Here is a 16278-nt window from a genome sequence, read left to right as displayed (position 1 = left end):
TATTACACTTCTAGTGAGCAAAGTGCATTCTGCTGGAGGTACATGCCACTTGTAATAATAAAGAAAAGGTCTTATGATGTTGATGATCCTTCATATTTTTAGTACTGTTCTGTAAGCACAAAGTATGCAGCCAGAAAAAGAAAATGTACTAATTCATCTTTCTCCATTCCTCTCTTGATTTTTGCCTCACAAAAGTCATTGTCTTATCTTGATTAATTCTGTAATCTCTCATGTACAGACTAAATGAAATAGTTTTGGATACTGTAGATCAATACTATTTCCAAAAAGTACTTTTTTATCTAGAAAAGAAATAATATGTTATGAAACAGATGATCTATAGTGACCTGGACTAAATACACTGAACGCTGTATATTCACTGACTACCACTACTACTCTGCTTGTATATGCTTTTCTCTTTCTTTCTTTCTTTCTTTCTTTCTTTCTTTCTTTCTTTCTTTCTTTCTTTCTTTCTTTCTTTCTTTCTTTCTTTCTTTCTTTCTTTCTTTCTTTCTTTCTTTCTTTCTTTCTTTCTTTCTTTCTTTCTCTTTCTCTCCTTTTTTCCTCCTTTCCTCCTTTCTTCCTTTCTCTCTCCTTTCTCTCTTTCCTTTCTCCCTTCTTCCTTTCTCTCTTTCCTTTTCTCTTTCTCTCTCTCTTTCTCTCTTTCTCTCTTTCTCTCTTCTTTCTCTCTTTCTCTCTTTCTCTCTTTCTCTCTTTCTCTCTTTCTCTCTCTTTCTTCTCTCTCTGATAAACCCTATCTTTGCCATTTTCAATTTATCTGCAATGGGAAATAAGAAGCTGGTATTGTAAATTGGATCTAAGAAAATCTAGGAAGTTCTTTGGTATTTTTCTTTAGGCAGTTGATTTGGTTAGAGAAAGCCTAAATTTGCTTCATGATGACCTTGGCCAAGATATGTCACACTCTATGTCCTGATTTCACAATCACAGGTGACACCAGCTTTTGTGAAGGACTTTGAGACTTGAAATGCCTGCTACAGAACACCGTCTCAGGCTTATTCTTGTTCTTGCTTTCCCTGCCATTGTGGTAAATTGGCAAATAATCGCAAAGGACCGAGGCACTTACAAGAAATAGACAGGTCAGAAACACCTGCATCCAATACTTATTTCTGTTTTTTCATCTTTGAAAACAGCAGATTTTTATGTTCCCAGCTAGTCAATATGGTATCCCAAGGGGTTGTCCTGAGAGACAAACTATGGAGATCAGGATGAAAAAAATTACTGAAAACCTCAGGTATCAGAAATGCATATCAGTGACCAAGAGATAAGACACATGTTAAGAAGGAGTTTTGCCATTATGCAACAGAGGCAATGTTGGAAGTGGAAGTTTACAGCTTCCTTAGGTTGCTCATAGCTGTGGGAAATGTCCTACTGAGAGGGAGAGACAGAGCAGAACAGTCACATGCCTTTAGGAGAAATGGAAAGCAGTTTCCAGAACAGTCTCTGTAGAGCAAATTGGGAGGGGCTGGGCTGCCTTAGGTGTCTCTTGGGAAAATGACTGGGCAACCATCACCAACCATGTAACAATGGAGCAACAATAGGAAGTGAATCTCTGTTCAGAGAGAGTGAAAGGACTGAGCATGTCTGAAAGCCTGTGTGCTCATGCTCATGTTCCCAAATTACCCAGGAGAATTCATTTATTTGACTGCAAAACTCATGAACCTACTCAGTCAGAGCTTGTGTAGTTCCTACAGGTGTTAATGTGTAGGTCCTATTGCCTATTTGGCAATATTTTTAACTTGGAACATGAGTGTGAGAAGAGTTAGTGAGAAATCGACATTTTTAGCACAAAGTGCCTGTATGCATAAAACCATGGAGCTTTAAGTCCTCCTAGAAATGCATTTTTTCAACTGCTATTTTTATAAATTACTTTCTGTGCCATTTACGGTCATTTCCTTCCACAGAAATATTATTTTGCAGTTTAGTCCACAAAGCACAAACCTTCTCTGGCTCCTGCCTTAACTAACCAACCAGTATAAATTTCTCTTGAAATTCACAGCTGCCTTCACTGAATGTGAGTAAATGAGCCTGCCAGGTTGAGCTGACTCTAAACTTTCTTGTCTTTGGGATGCAAATCCTTTTAAGTATATTTAGGCCATCTCTATTTGATTTTCATGGGACATGGGGGAGGGAGAGAAACATCTTCTTCCATAAAGGAAAGAAAATTAAAAAGATGGGCTTGAAATCACTCTGTTCAAAGTCACTATCAAAGTCATCATGTTCCATTCAAGAACCCAAGGATGCTGGGCTTCTGTTTTCCTTATGTTTGTGTGAGAAAAGGGATTTCTCTCCATTGTTTTCATCTTTCACTTATGATTTAAACCATACTAGGATTGTGACTGGTAGGTATTACAAGAGACTTATGTGCATTCTAGTGACTGGTTCAAATTCCAAAGCCAAACAGCTGGTACTTAGATGTTTTTAATGCTTGACTGAAATTTTTCATCAAATTCCTCACCACTTCCCATATTCTTTACCTTCCTGGCCTGGATACCCAGCAATCTACTTTTAAAATAACATTTTCCCAACACAAGGTCTCAGAGCACTATTTAAAATTGCCCAGCTCATATTTAATTCACATTTGGATTTCCCCAACTGGAGGTACTTAAGTAACTATTACGGCCAGCAAACTGGAAAACACCAGATATTCAGGAGCTGGATAAATAACTCTTAATAACATAGAACATAAAGTATTTGCTGTACCTCATAGGCAGAGCCAGAAATGGGACAAAAACAAGTGCAGTGCTCAGAAAGCGCAGAATTTCAGACATGATCATCCTTAACACAAATCCCTCTTTACTGCTTGTTTATATAATAATTTCTTCCAACTTTATGGCAGTCTCACTTCCAGCCTGCCTTAATGTAAATGAAAAATCGGACTTTGGTGTGTAATATTGAGAAAGTTCTATGGTAAAATTTAGCTGTAAATTTGGTACACTTTTATTGTAAAAATGTAAGAGTTTTAAACTTGACAGATCATAAAGTGTATTATGCACTGTGTGCAGAGGGCTGGTGCTGGCTTTGCAGAGGTGGGAACCAGAGCTGATACCATCCAGCAGTCTGTCTGTCAAATTTAGTAAAAAAGGCAGATTTTAGGGTGTTTCTGGATAATGAGGTCTCCTGAGCTCTTCGCAGCTGGATTTCTGTGATCATGTTTTCAAGAACATTCAAAATGCAGATGGAGGAGAAGAAATGGCTGCAATTTTCATTAGCAGTAGGGTTTATTAAGCAGCTATTATTAGGCACCAGTACTTCCCAAAAGAGGATACTATTAAAAATCTGGCTTATGGCATTAAAGGTAAAACTACAGAACTAACTGCAACCAAAAGCCTTAAAACTTCAAAAGCTTTTTAAAATACATTGCTTAATTCTAGAGAGGATCAGCTGGATTGAGATCATATAAAGGATTTCTTAACTTGTGGTTGGGATAACTTGCACAATCTACTTGTAATTGCTGCTTGTGAGCAGCAGGACCATGGCAGATCATGCTCCAAAAGCTCAAACAAGTGGAAAGGAAAGTGAAGCTTACTGATGACAACTGGAACTAAATATCATAAAAATGTATTTGATTGAACAGTGCTGTGATGGAATTGCAGTGCAAAATGTGAGGACTCTGTTTAGTCTTTTCCCACAACTTAATGGAGAGAAGAGTTATAAAGATTAATTATTTAGGCAGACAGGCTGTATACTCCACTTAAATATTTCTTAGTAAAGAAATCTTCTCCAGTTGAAGACACTTAATGTAGTAAGAACAGGAGTTTTAAGAGGAATGACAGCAGAATTTTAACTGTGCCACATTCCTCTACTCTTCCCTGTGTCTAGTCTTGCCCAGTTTAATACAGCAAGCTCTCCCTGATTTCAGGATTGCATTTTTTAGTACTTAGCCAAATGAGACACCATGGTTCATACTTTATACTTCAAGTTCTGATGTGACAGAGGTTTCAACTGGATACCATTTGCTGTGATCAGAAGTGTGCTTTCAAATATATTAAATATTTTATAGATTAGGACCCAAAAGGAGAAGAGCCTAGAAGAAAAGTAACTGCTGCACCAGCTTCTTACCTGTGACTGCTGATGAATTAATGATTATTGTGTTACATCTCTCATACCAATAGCAGGCATGAAAGGCTTTAACATTCAGGATAAAATGTTAGAAAAGGGAGGTCGCAGTGGAGTCCTAGATAAGTTGCAATGAGCAGGGACCAGACACGGGGAGAGGGAAAATTGCATCACCTGTCAGGGCAGGGAGTAGCTCACCTCCTGGGAGCATCCTATGTTATCTGCAGGCAAGGGGAGCAAGGGACCACTGCCTGGGGATCTTTCTTTTCCTATTTGTTGAATTTGAGCCCACCAAATAGTAAAAAACATGTGTGTGTGTGTGTGGGTGTGGGTGTGTATTCACACGTATGTATACAGAGGCACGGGGTAGAGGAGAGAGAGAGAAAGTAAACACATGGTTTATATATTTGGATTTGTAAAAGGGTAGAGAAATCAAAAGTGTTTGATTTTAGAATGACAAACAAAACAAAACAAAACTCCTAAGTTTTTTTTTTTTTGCTCCTCCTAAGAAGGAAAGGCACAGAAAGGTATCTAAGAGCCCAGTCCACCATAAGCTGCTGATCAGCCAGACCAGCTGTTATTTAATTTAACTGTCTCTGAAGTATTGAGGGCTCTTGGAGTGCCCTAAATCAAAAGGTTTGACTTATCTAAATCAGATATGGTACTTTCTTGCTCATCTTTTTCCTTTTAATGGAATTTCTATTTGACATTTGTTTTGGTTTCTTTTGTGTCTTCAGTTTCAATATTTCAGAAAGCAAAGCAGTCTGGATTTAAGTGGTGTACAGAGCCTGATTGATCTTCTTCAAGCCTCTAAAGCTATCTTCAATGACTGTCATATTACTGGGATAAAGAAAGGCACAGTGCTCCACAGGTCTGGTTTTTGGGTTTTTCTGTGCTGTGCTCTGAAATAATTTCTCAAGGATTTAACTGGATGCTGAAACAGCAGTTTAAAAGTTCTTTGCTTTGATCTGAAATACCTGATAAAAACACATGGATTTTCTGGAATCCTTCTTTGGGTATTTCTATTATTTTTATTTCATTTATCAGCCTGAATGACTGTACTTTATTTATCTTTTGTGGTACATAGGTAATAAATGTTGGGCTACAGATGAAGACAGAATCCTGAACTCATTTGGGCAAAAGGAAAAAGCAACAAAGGAAGAGTGGAGAAAGAAAGCAATAACCCGAGACCAAATGTTATTTATGCTTTTACAGTGTTTAAATATATATTTATAAAAAAATGTCAGCTACAACCCAGCTGTAATTTTGCCCTGTTGTTAGCCAGTTGCAAAAGCTCAGTTCCCTATTCATTGCTAACTATTGAGATAGGATTCTGAGATAAGAACAATGACATTTTCAAAAATTTGTTTATTAGTAAAGGCTGGTGCCTCTCTTGTATGCTATGGTTTGTACTTACCCAAAATCCACAATAAATTGTTTCCCCCAATCCAAGCTGCTCATCCATGCAATTGCTACCTGAGATCTTTGGAAGTTCAAAGCTGTCATTCTTTCCTCTCTAAACATTACACTCACATCCCTTTGTAATTTTACTCCTAACAGTGAGCACAATGTCCCAACATCATCAGCAATGAGCCAGGGCCCCAAGGGCTTTGCTATTTCTTTTTTGACATCTTCAAGCTATTTTGAACCAGGGTGCTGTGTATTGCAATGTGGAGCTCACAAAGGCTGCAGTGTTTTCCCCACGTGGTTATTAATTGGCCTGTGATAGTGACATTGATATTGTGGTGGCAGATGCATGCAGATTGGAAATTAATATACTGAGCTTGATAGTTACGAAAGAATTTAAAAGTCAGGCCCTCCAAGCTCTCTTAAGTCACTTAATAAAAGCTGAGTGGAAGTATCTAAAAAGCATGAGAAAACCTTGGATCACCTTATTTAATTTTGATACTTAATGAAAACACAAATATTTAAATCTCATGAAGTTATTAGCTAAATTAACCCAAATTATTTTAAAGGTACAATTTACTCAGCTAGATCATCAGTCTAGGCAATCTCTATTTAAATTGGTGGAACTATGTCATTGTACTCAGCTTGAGCTCCTCATCATTATATCCTTTCTAAGCATAACTGCTTTTAGAGCTTGAGGGTGTTTTTGTGGCAGCTACATACATGTTTTTCCAATGATTTAAGAACCATAAAACCACATTTAATATATTAAAAAAAGCACTTATGATAACTTACCATTCTGTAAAGTTTATCCTCCAGATCCTGATTAATTCTTTGTAAGGCTAGGTAATTGTTTTGTATCCTAAAACAAAGATGATATCATGTAACTGAATGCATTGCTTTTCATGTTGTTTTTTTACCTGTATTTTCACATCAATACAAATCCTTGTCTTGCACTTCTCAAATTCTATTTGCTTATCACTCCTGCTACCAGTCAGTGGCTGCCTTTGAAATGCAATTACCACCTGCTTCCTAAGCAAACTTCCAAACTTGTCATATTTTCTTACTATATTTAGCAGCACATTCCAGCAGGAAGTGAAGATATGTTGGCTGTTCTGCACTTGTGTGCAGACACAAGTTACAGACTAGGAACTTGCACAAGGTAATTACAGTTTTACATCAGGCTAAAGAACAGTATGTAAGAGAGGATGTTTGAGCTCTAGGCTGAGGCAGCACTAAAAAAGATTTATTGTGAAATTGCAGCAGAATCCTAATGACTGTAGCAACATGTGGGCATCAACATGTGACTTAGAAGAGAATATTTCTTCTTTCAACAAAAGTTCAAGAAGTTGCCTATTTTTTCCAGGAAGTATATTTAGATAGCTTAGCTGAGAAAAGTTGGGTATTTATTTTTATCAGCACTTAGGGATTGAATGAACTCACAAAATGAGGCTTCCCTACTTATTCCAGAGCAACACACCAAAGAAAAGTTTCAGCCTGCACATCTTTAGGTTACTTAGATGGTAACCTTGGTATTGTAATGAACAAGCTGCACAGCCCGTGGGAAAACCATTGGTATTTTGGTGGTAGCTGTAGCTTTATCTCCACAGAACCTAAGGAGGGTAGCTCCTTGTTCATTAGTAACTATCACCTCAGGAGGATGTATAACAAGTGTAAAGCAAATGTTAGAAGCTCAGCTGTGAAAAGTTGGTCTGAATAAATCTATATGGCTGTACTGATCAATAGGTCAAAGTATTTTCAGCAGTGAAGACATTTTAGGAAATGTGTGAGTGTTTTCCCTGTAAGAGAGAACTCAGATGTAATCCACAGCAAAATGCACGTCCTCTGAGAAGTCTGGATCTGGGTGTAGTTTCTGTGGTTATCAGGATGGGACTGGGATTAAAGAAGTCTCTTTGTTTATCATTTGGTTAGGAGTGGCTGCTGAAACTGAAATGATCTGTTTTCCAAACATGCCATAGCTGCAAATCAAAAGGTCCAGCCTACTCCTTCTTGGCAATGTGATGCTTATCTTGGCTTCTGTTGCCATGGAGCTTTTCTTTCCAGTTAAATGATAAGAATTCTCCATTCAGGGTGGACCAGTGGCTTGCAGTGCCCCCCTTAGGGGGTGCAGAGCTCTGGCTGGGTCTCTCAGCATTGCAATACCATCTGCTGACAGACCTGAGAGGGGATGTCTGTGCCAAGGACATCTGCTCTGTGGATATGAATAATGACATCCCCATGGGTGAACCTCCTCAGGGTACCAAGGGTCAGCCCACAATCAGGGCAGCCATTTCCAATATGCATTGCAAGCCTGGGGGAAGTCTCAATGTTGCCTATGTTTTACAGCGGTGCTGAGCAGAGACTTCTTTCCTGTGAGGAGGATCCGTGGTAAATAGTGTTTACTAAGGTGGTGACCCAAATGGGCTGAAAATCTCTGAGATTTGTACTGTGAGACTTGGTCAATACTCACCAATTCTCATAGTGCTATTGTGTTTGTGTCCCGGTAACTTAAAGGATTGACTGAAGTTTACAATTCTCTGCATTGTCCATGCTCCTCACAGCATTTATCACTAAACCTCTCTATAGACATTGATTTGTGCAGCTCTAGGTTTACGTGGGATTTTCCCAGCCATTTAGCTGTCAACAGAACAGAGACAAGTTTCAGGGTACCCTGTACCCATCTTTTTGTGGTACAAAAGAAAGCAGAGATGATCTTGATACAAGGAGGGTTAAAATGACTTTGCCTGCAGCTACTCAGCACAAATACTTTGTTTTGCTGGTAAGGATGCATGCCAGGATGCTGGAAAAAAGGACTTAGAGAAGTAAAATAGTGCTTTCTGGCTGAGCCCAGAAGTGCCCCAGCATCTTTTCTGTCATAGTTTACAGTTTTTGTCTAGCAAAGCAAAATAGAACTGGTTAAACTTGCTTTGCACCCAGGCAGCTTGTGGTTCAAGTGGAGGTGGTGTAAAAACTGATTTAAACATTAGCACTTGCAATGCCCTAAAGGTTTTCATGGGTTCAAAAGCACTTGCATAACTTCCTGAAAGTAAAGGGGAGAAAAAATTTGGTTCAGGGTTTTTCTAGCCCAGGTGCCCCCGTACCACAGGCTGTTCTGCAGTGGTTACTGATGTGGACAGCTCAAGGGAGACCCTGAAGGTTCCCTTTCCATAACTTTGAGACCATGAATAAAAACAGCTGCTTGGATAGCAGACTTATCGTGGCAACAATGGGTTTGTTCCTCAGCTTCTGTTTTCACTTTTTCTCTTGATATGAATGATTGAAATGCTAAATTATTTTTCAATGACAACACTTCCATGCCATCGATGGTGGTAGAGGGTTTTGCCGGAGTTTATCACAGTCTGCTTCTTGCTTTGTAGCTTCTTTTGCCTTTACCCATCCAATTTTTGCCTGTTATATGTTTAGGTGAAAGTAGCTCATAAACTCTAGTTCTCTGACACATTCATTTTGCACTGAGAAAATGACCACCTCCCAGTACAGTCAAATAAAATTTTAAAAAAATCCACAGTAAGTAGGAAGCTGAGCTTCAAAACGTGTTTCTATTGAGAACAGTATGCAAAGGTAGTCAAAATAAGCACAAACACATACACATGTACACAAGCACATATACATGCACGTATATGTATAAACCCCAAATTGGAAATTCACTGTGCCAAAAGAAGTGTCAGCAAATGTAGGTGGAAAGGAGAGAAATGGACCCAGAAATACATGGAAGAAAGTGTTTAAGGGATAAAAGAGGAACAGAATCAGATCAATCTTTAGGCAAAACTGTAAGATAAAGGGAAGGGGAAGTAAAAAGTAGGGAATATCATTCAAATCTGAAAATGATCTGATGAGCAAATGGTAACTTAACCTTGTTTGCAGAAAAAATACACCCAGGTAGCCTGAACATTGTGAGGTATGAAATATTTTAACCTCGTAAATAAAGCTTTGAAAATAAAATGAAGAGTAGACTTCACTATGCTGCAAAACTGCTATAAGGATAAACTCAAGTGAATTGATAACCTGTTATCATGTGTTGATGTCTTCTTGTGTGATTCGTGTCATTAGGAGATACTCATGTGACTTCAGGTGCACATATGTGCATCCATTAAACAAAGGTTTAGATTCTTGACCAAATAAGGGCCTACTGAAAATATTCTGACCATATTGAACATGTCAGGTGTCTGTGCTCTAACCCACCAGACAACACATTCCTCCCTAAGGCTGCAGATCGCCACTGAAGAGGGAGTCTGCAAAAGCCTGTATTTCTCTGCTTCCACTCAATCTCAAGCCCTCTTAAGGCCAATAAATACATCTAAAGTAAAACTTAGTCTTGGGCTGACTTTCTTTAAAGAAGAGAATTTCTTCTGGAGTGTAGTTTGCTTTGAAAAGTGACTCTTGAAAGAGTAGCTTCTTGTTCTAAATTTTTTTTTCTCTCTGCTATCACAAGTTATACCAACATTCTTATGAAAACAATAGTTTTTACTCCAGGATTCCTGTTCAGAACACCCCTTCAGTCTGTGAAATGTCTTGCTCTTGGTGAAATAATTATATGTGTGGGCTAATCTCAGTGCTAAATATATGCTTTTATGAGTTTACTTCTCTTGCCTTAAAATAACTCTACTTTCTGTTAAAAGATAGAATGGGGACCTCATCAAGTTGTTACCCAGGGCAAGGTCTCTAGGAAGAAACCCAAAATGAACTTTGGAGTCCAGATGTGGCTCCAAGTTTGGATTTTGAAATTTTTTAATTTTTAACTTATAAAAACTGTGCTGACCATGTCAGATAAGGGACCACTGTGAAGAATATGAAATCCCCTCACTTTTCAGTCACTTTTCAAAGCTGAAACTATGCTTTATAGTTATAATTTTCAAATCTAGTTAGCACTGTTCTCTCACTGAGAAAAAAGAAAGAGGCCATCTCGAAGTGTTTGTAGAGAGGTTGAAAACTTGACCATTGAGCCACACAAGTGACCTCCTCTCTTGAGTAAAACTGGGGAAGCCTAGCAACAGCACAGGCAATTCTGGATAAATTAAGACAAAGACCTTCAGAAAGGATTACAAAAGGATAGTCATTCAGCCTCTTGGAAAAAAAATTGCACTTTACAGAAAAGGAAATTTAATAACAGAAATGTTCTCCAGTGTACCAGTGGGATCTTGTTTCACAGGGCCTATTCATCTATGGGGGGGTGAATTTCTCTCCCTGTGCAGTGAATAAAGGAAGAGACACATAATTGAAACTAATTCTACTTCTTTGTTTTTCTCACATTGATTTTCCTCTGTGACATGTTGCTGACAAGCTTTTGGATGACAGGTTTTTTTTCAGACATTATCCTTCTCCAGGCTGACAAATCTTGATGTTCAACTTGCAGGATGCCTTGCTATTCTCAATAGAAACATTTTTAAAGCTCACCTCGTAAAATATTTTTGGCTTCCATTATGATATGTCTTCAGGGGAGTAATCACCTGCCTGAAACATAATTTTTAATATAAGTTTTCTTCATAATATGGTACAATGTTCCATTAGAATATTGGAAATTCAGTTCTGCTAATGTGGTGTTCTGGAATGAGCACTAGACTTGGCTGTGAGCCCCTGGCCTGAATTTCAAAGGGTGCTTAACTCATTGGTGCCCAGTGCCGTTGATAAGAGGCTTTCTACTGACTAGGAAGCCCGTCTGTTTTAACAGAAGTGGGATGGACAGCCCCTCTGCTGCTTTATGGCAGCTGCCCAAATTGATGCTTCAAGAGAAAAGAGCACCAGTGTTCCCTGTCCTGGAATGTACTGAAGCAAAACTACATCAAGAATGAAGTTATTTTCAGTGGCTCTGCTCTAGATGAAAAAGTAGGAAAAATACTGTTGACAAGAAAACTATATGGAGACCCTCCTGACTGGTCTTGATAGATATGTGTAGCTTTCAAAATCACCACACCATCTTCATATTTTAGTCTCATTTTGAGAAGCATCCCCAGTTAGAGAAGCATTTAAGTTATAAGACCACACTAGGCTGTTTCCAACTTTTGAGATCTTACAGACTAATTCTGTTTAAAATTTGCATAACATGGTTCGGTTGACTCAGTTTATTGGTGGTTTCTGTCATTGTTTTGGTTTGGCTTTTGCCTTCCACAAGGAATGCAAAATATTTCTTTGGGTATTGCCCTGGAATGATTTATTCTGAATTTCATTTTGAGTCATCCAATGAATTAATCAAATAGTTCCATTAAGATATAAGTTTAAGAAAGTCTCACAAGACATGCAAATACATTCCTGTAAAAGTGGATAATTCTAGTTTCAGAAGTTTTGAGAACAAATGCAAAAGTGGATATTAAGAATCATGATAAATTTTAGGCTAAGTCTACAGACCATTTTAATCAGTGCCAGGAATGTCAGGAGCACAAGCTTAACATAATTTATCACTAACATTAACTAGAGTCCTGATTTGCAACAGCACTGTACCACAGCTACAACGGTTTTAAATAATAGCTTTTCAGCATCATTCCATTCTGCTTGAGACTAAAAAGGAAATTACTTGCTGTACTATAATGCAAAATGCCTGAATATTGTTTCAATTGAACATAGTCTCAGCTTGGAGTGATGTAGAGCCAAATCCTATTATTTTGTATTAGCACAATGAAGTCTAAACAAAGAAAATGTGCAAAGTCATGAAATAAAAGATTTATCTATATATATATAGAGTATAAATAATATATATATGTAATGGGTTTAAACCTTTTGTATGTGTAATGCCATATGGCACTACCCCACATGTATGTTTATACATAAATAATGTCATCTTTGCACATATATAGGTGTATTTCTATTTACACATTTACTTTTAGTACAGAGTAATCTTACATATCACATGTAAATAACTTTCTGTGGCATGCAATATACTTTCAGGTAAATGAAATCTATATATATTAAATACAAAACACAATGTGTAATCAATAAATAATAAATCATGCATGTTTGCAACTGTGTTTCCTTTTACTTACATACATCTTTAATACAGTCACTCTTAAAATTCTAATAACTCTGTTTATTTCAAAAAGTCCATTACTAACCTTCTCAGTTTTTCAGTTACTTTTTCAAGTTCCTCCTGAGCACGTCTCAATTCTATTTCAAGATACTGACGTGTAGAGTCAAACTCCGTTTCAAGCATTTCCAGCTTATGGGTAGTGTACGATAGGCGCTTTCGTAATTCCCCCTTCTGTTCTTGCAAAGTACTAGAAAAACAAAGACCACAGCTGTAGAATTTAGCTGCTCTCAAAACGCTTTTCATGATCCACTCTTTGACCAGTTCCCTAGAGTGTAGCTTGGCCTCAAGCCAGAAAAGTGTGCTTCATTTGTTTACTGCACTTTGAAAATCTTCTGATTCAGACAGCTGACTATCTCCCATCTGTCCTTTCTGGTGCATTTATTGCTACTGTCTCATTAGCAAGAATGGAATACATTGTGAAAGAATCTTCATGAAAATACAAAACACAGTTTAGAGTTTGGTTTCACACAGGACCTTCCATTTAGAATTATCTTACCATACTATGACTGAAGAAGTAAGTCTCTATAGAGCAGCAACAATAAATTATGCAAAAATATTTCCTTGCCTAAAATCCAAATTAAAATTCTGTGGAGGAAGAAATTTTTGTCTTTGATTCCTTTTTTGAAACCTTATTGTTCAGCATTTCATCTGGAGAATGGTAATTAATAATATCATAATTTTAAGGTTGTAGATCTTTCCCTTCTCCCCCACTTATTTGGGAGCCAAGGCTTTCCAGACTCAGGTGTAATCCCTAATTTTTCACAATTTTTTCAGCACTTATGCCCTTATTGTAAACTATCTTCAGTTACACTCTTACACAAAACAAAGCAGGAACTCAGGAGAGTCACTCAGCATAAGCCTTCTTATCTGCACAATGGAGTTTTTTGTATCTTTGTCTATTTAGTTTGCAAGCTCTTCAGTCTTGTAGCATGTTTGCCAGTTGAACAGCAGGATGGGATTCCTGCCAGATCTGGGATCTCTGGAGATGACTGGAACCCGGTTCATATACTGCAACCTCATTGTGGAGCTGATCTCCTGGCTCCAAGTGGGACCTCTGAGGCACTATGGAGCTGGGTCTGCCAGTGCCTAGACACAAAGTGCTACCACGGGATGCAGTGTGAATTGCCTTGTTTTTTTTTTTTTTTTTTTTAATTCATGTGGTAAAAATAGTTCTTCATAAATGAATGGCAAATCTTGATTCCCTTTGATGTCAAGTGAGTGCTGCCATCAGCTGCAGTAGAATAATGTTTTGGGTCTTTAATTAGACAAGAGAGTTGGGAACAACATGTCAGTCTTCAAGGAACACTTATCTGAGCTGTCTACAGCGTGACTGGCTTCTCCTTTACGAGCTGTGATAGGAGCTCAGTGAGTTAATGCAAAAACCTTACAATTGCTGCTTGCTTGATCCATGCAGCTTTGAGCTGGGAAACATCCTAATGTTTTGCCAACACGGTGCTCTATTTCAGTTGCACATATTGCGTGGTTACTGTTATACTTAGATTACCACTTGTTATATCCTCTTAAAATAATATACTCTAATTCAGACCTTTAATGTAGCTCCACTTAATATAACCATTTAATTTTTGTATTTCACTTGGTGAATTAAATTCTGAAGTTATCTAGGGAGCTGGGAACCCATGCTGCTCATTTCTACATGTCCTCAATGACAATGTTACCCCATCATACCACCTTTCACTCGCTCTACTTCTGGCCTGCACCTGCTACTCCTCTGCTCATCTTGGGAAACAAGAGTGGTCAGTTTTCCTTCCTGTAGCCTGGAAACTCAGATTTTCTTCTGTAAAGTGGCAGTTACAGTGACAAAACTGTTTAGAGTGAAAAGAGATATGATCTCAAGTCTTCTGTTGTTCTAAAAATCTAACTGCTAGAATTTATAGGAACAACAGACTGTAGGTCCTCTAGCTATGATTTTGGATAAAAATGCCCAGGCTGAGGCTGCTGGACAAGTGCAGTTAATGCAAGTTAAGCCAGCTTAGAGCATCCTGCTGTGCTGGGAAGTTTTGGACAAAGGGAGCACAACTTTTGTGAGGAAGAGGAGCTATTGGGGTACAAATATAATGGTAATGTCAGGAATGTTTTAAGTTAATAATAGCTGGAGACTGCTTATAAAAAGAGGGAAAAGGGGGAAGTTAATCGCCTCCAATAACTTTGTTTTCTGCTTCCTCATAGAGGTACTTCTTGCTTTGGGTCTCAGTTGTGAGAAGATTAAGCAGGAGCAAAACCCCTGACTCCTCTGAAGTTGCTTCTCCACAGACCAGTGTGCCTAGACCTGTCTATGTGGGGAAATTTGGGGTTAAAAATCTGAGTTCTGTGTAAAGATTGATTCTGAAGTGGAAGGCAGTGCTGGTCTGGAATGCCAAAATGTGCTTTTAGATTCAGATCTGGACAGTTGGGTAGGTTTTGGCAGGCTGAAGTTTATGCTAGAAGGATAAACTTTCAGCTCACTTTCTCCCTTGAAGTTCACTTTGAAGTATTTGAATTCTTGAATTCTTAGCTTTCAGAATGAGATTATTCAATCCATTAAAATCAAGACTATTCTAGTGAGGTTTTCTGAAACAGTTTATATACATGGACTTTATGACTACATGATGTTTTGAATGGTAAACCACAGGTGTAAATTTGTTCAAAAAAAAAAAACTCCACTGATTAAAGCATAACTCAGGCATCTTCAAAGATTAAAGTTATTCTCAACTAGCAAACCATAATTCTGAAAATATCTTCTCATTTCCATCCATGCAGGGAATATGGGGTGACATTTTTAAACTCTCCCAAACCTAGGAAAATCCCTCCTCACTGTCTACTTTGAGTCATCTGACACGTTAAAACAACTGGTTTTTTTTAAGAGGACATATAATTTTTAGATAGGAAATAATCCCTGATTTATGATGGGATTATTTAGGATACAATAGTAGATGCATAATAGTGAGTCTTTATTAATATACAAGTTATTAGATGGAAAGGCAAGAATTTTAGAAGGAAAGAAATTATGTTCTGACACGAAATGCTGTGTGGCAAAAAACTTACAGTCACTTTTATGGAAGAAGAAAAAAGAAAGAGAGAGAGAAAAGACCCCAGTTGGGAAAGTGTTAAACCATCTGCTTTAATATCCGTCTTGAGTCAAGCAAGTTCTGGAAAGAAAGCTAACTTTAAGCAATGGCACAATGAAACTTATGCTCGTGAATGGCACAATAGGGAAATTTTCCCAAATCTTAGAGTGTAACCATTGAATGGGTACTAATAGCTGTAACACTGAGAGCAGATTTCCCAGGATTCCCAAGATAGCTTTGATTTCTGCATGATTTGGTACATCACCAGTTTGAGGTAAACCCTATTGTTTTCTCTTGATTTTGGTTCTATATGAACAAGTGTCTAAGCAGCAAAGGCAAAGCAAGTGAGTGAAACAGCAGAAAGAATAAGAGAAAGTAACGTATCAAATCCTGCATCTCTAATAACAGGATGAGAGTTTCAATTTTTGTTTTGTACTAATCTAAGGTACTTCATGAGATTTTTCTTTGTTTTGCTGTTTTTTTTTTTTTTCATATCTCATGAAACAGATGTTCTTTCTTTGGAAACCTTCCCCTTACCATTATCTTCCAGTGTTATCACATAATGACATGCTTGGATTCTCATTCCTTATGCTGTGCTGTGTTTTTTGTTCTAGAATTCTGAGGTTTTCATGAGGAGGGCTTAATTTTGTTCTGTAAATTTGGTAGTGGAAATTTAATCAGAGTTGAAAAGAGGGA

The 16278-nt window shown here is 37.8% G+C and overlaps 1 protein-coding gene across 12 annotated transcripts in view; it reads right to left on the bottom strand.

Moving 5' to 3' along the window:
* BEGAIN (brain enriched guanylate kinase associated) overlaps positions 1–16278 on the bottom strand; it is a 156760-nt gene that overhangs the window by 46359 nt on the left and 94123 nt on the right. For 9 of the 12 annotated variants that reach the window (XM_068192426.1, XM_068192425.1, XM_068192430.1 and 6 more), the window contains 3 exons: positions 12543–12704; positions 10894–10950; positions 6277–6343 (listed from right to left, as the gene is read on the bottom strand). The exons of 1 other annotated variant lie outside the window; for it this stretch is intronic. In XM_068192426.1, coding sequence (XP_068048527.1) covers positions 6277–6343; positions 10894–10950; positions 12543–12704 — 286 coding nt within the window. The remainder of the gene's footprint in view (positions 1–6276; positions 6344–10893; positions 10951–12542; positions 12705–16278) is intronic. 2 more of the 12 variants (XM_068192428.1, XM_068192435.1) reach the window with 2 other exon arrangements.

Source organism: Anomalospiza imberbis, chromosome 6 (assembly GCF_031753505.1).
Source record: "Anomalospiza imberbis isolate Cuckoo-Finch-1a 21T00152 chromosome 6, ASM3175350v1, whole genome shotgun sequence".
Lineage (NCBI taxonomy): Eukaryota > Metazoa > Chordata > Aves > Passeriformes > Viduidae > Anomalospiza > Anomalospiza imberbis.
This window is presented reverse-complemented; position numbering and strand designations above follow the sequence as displayed.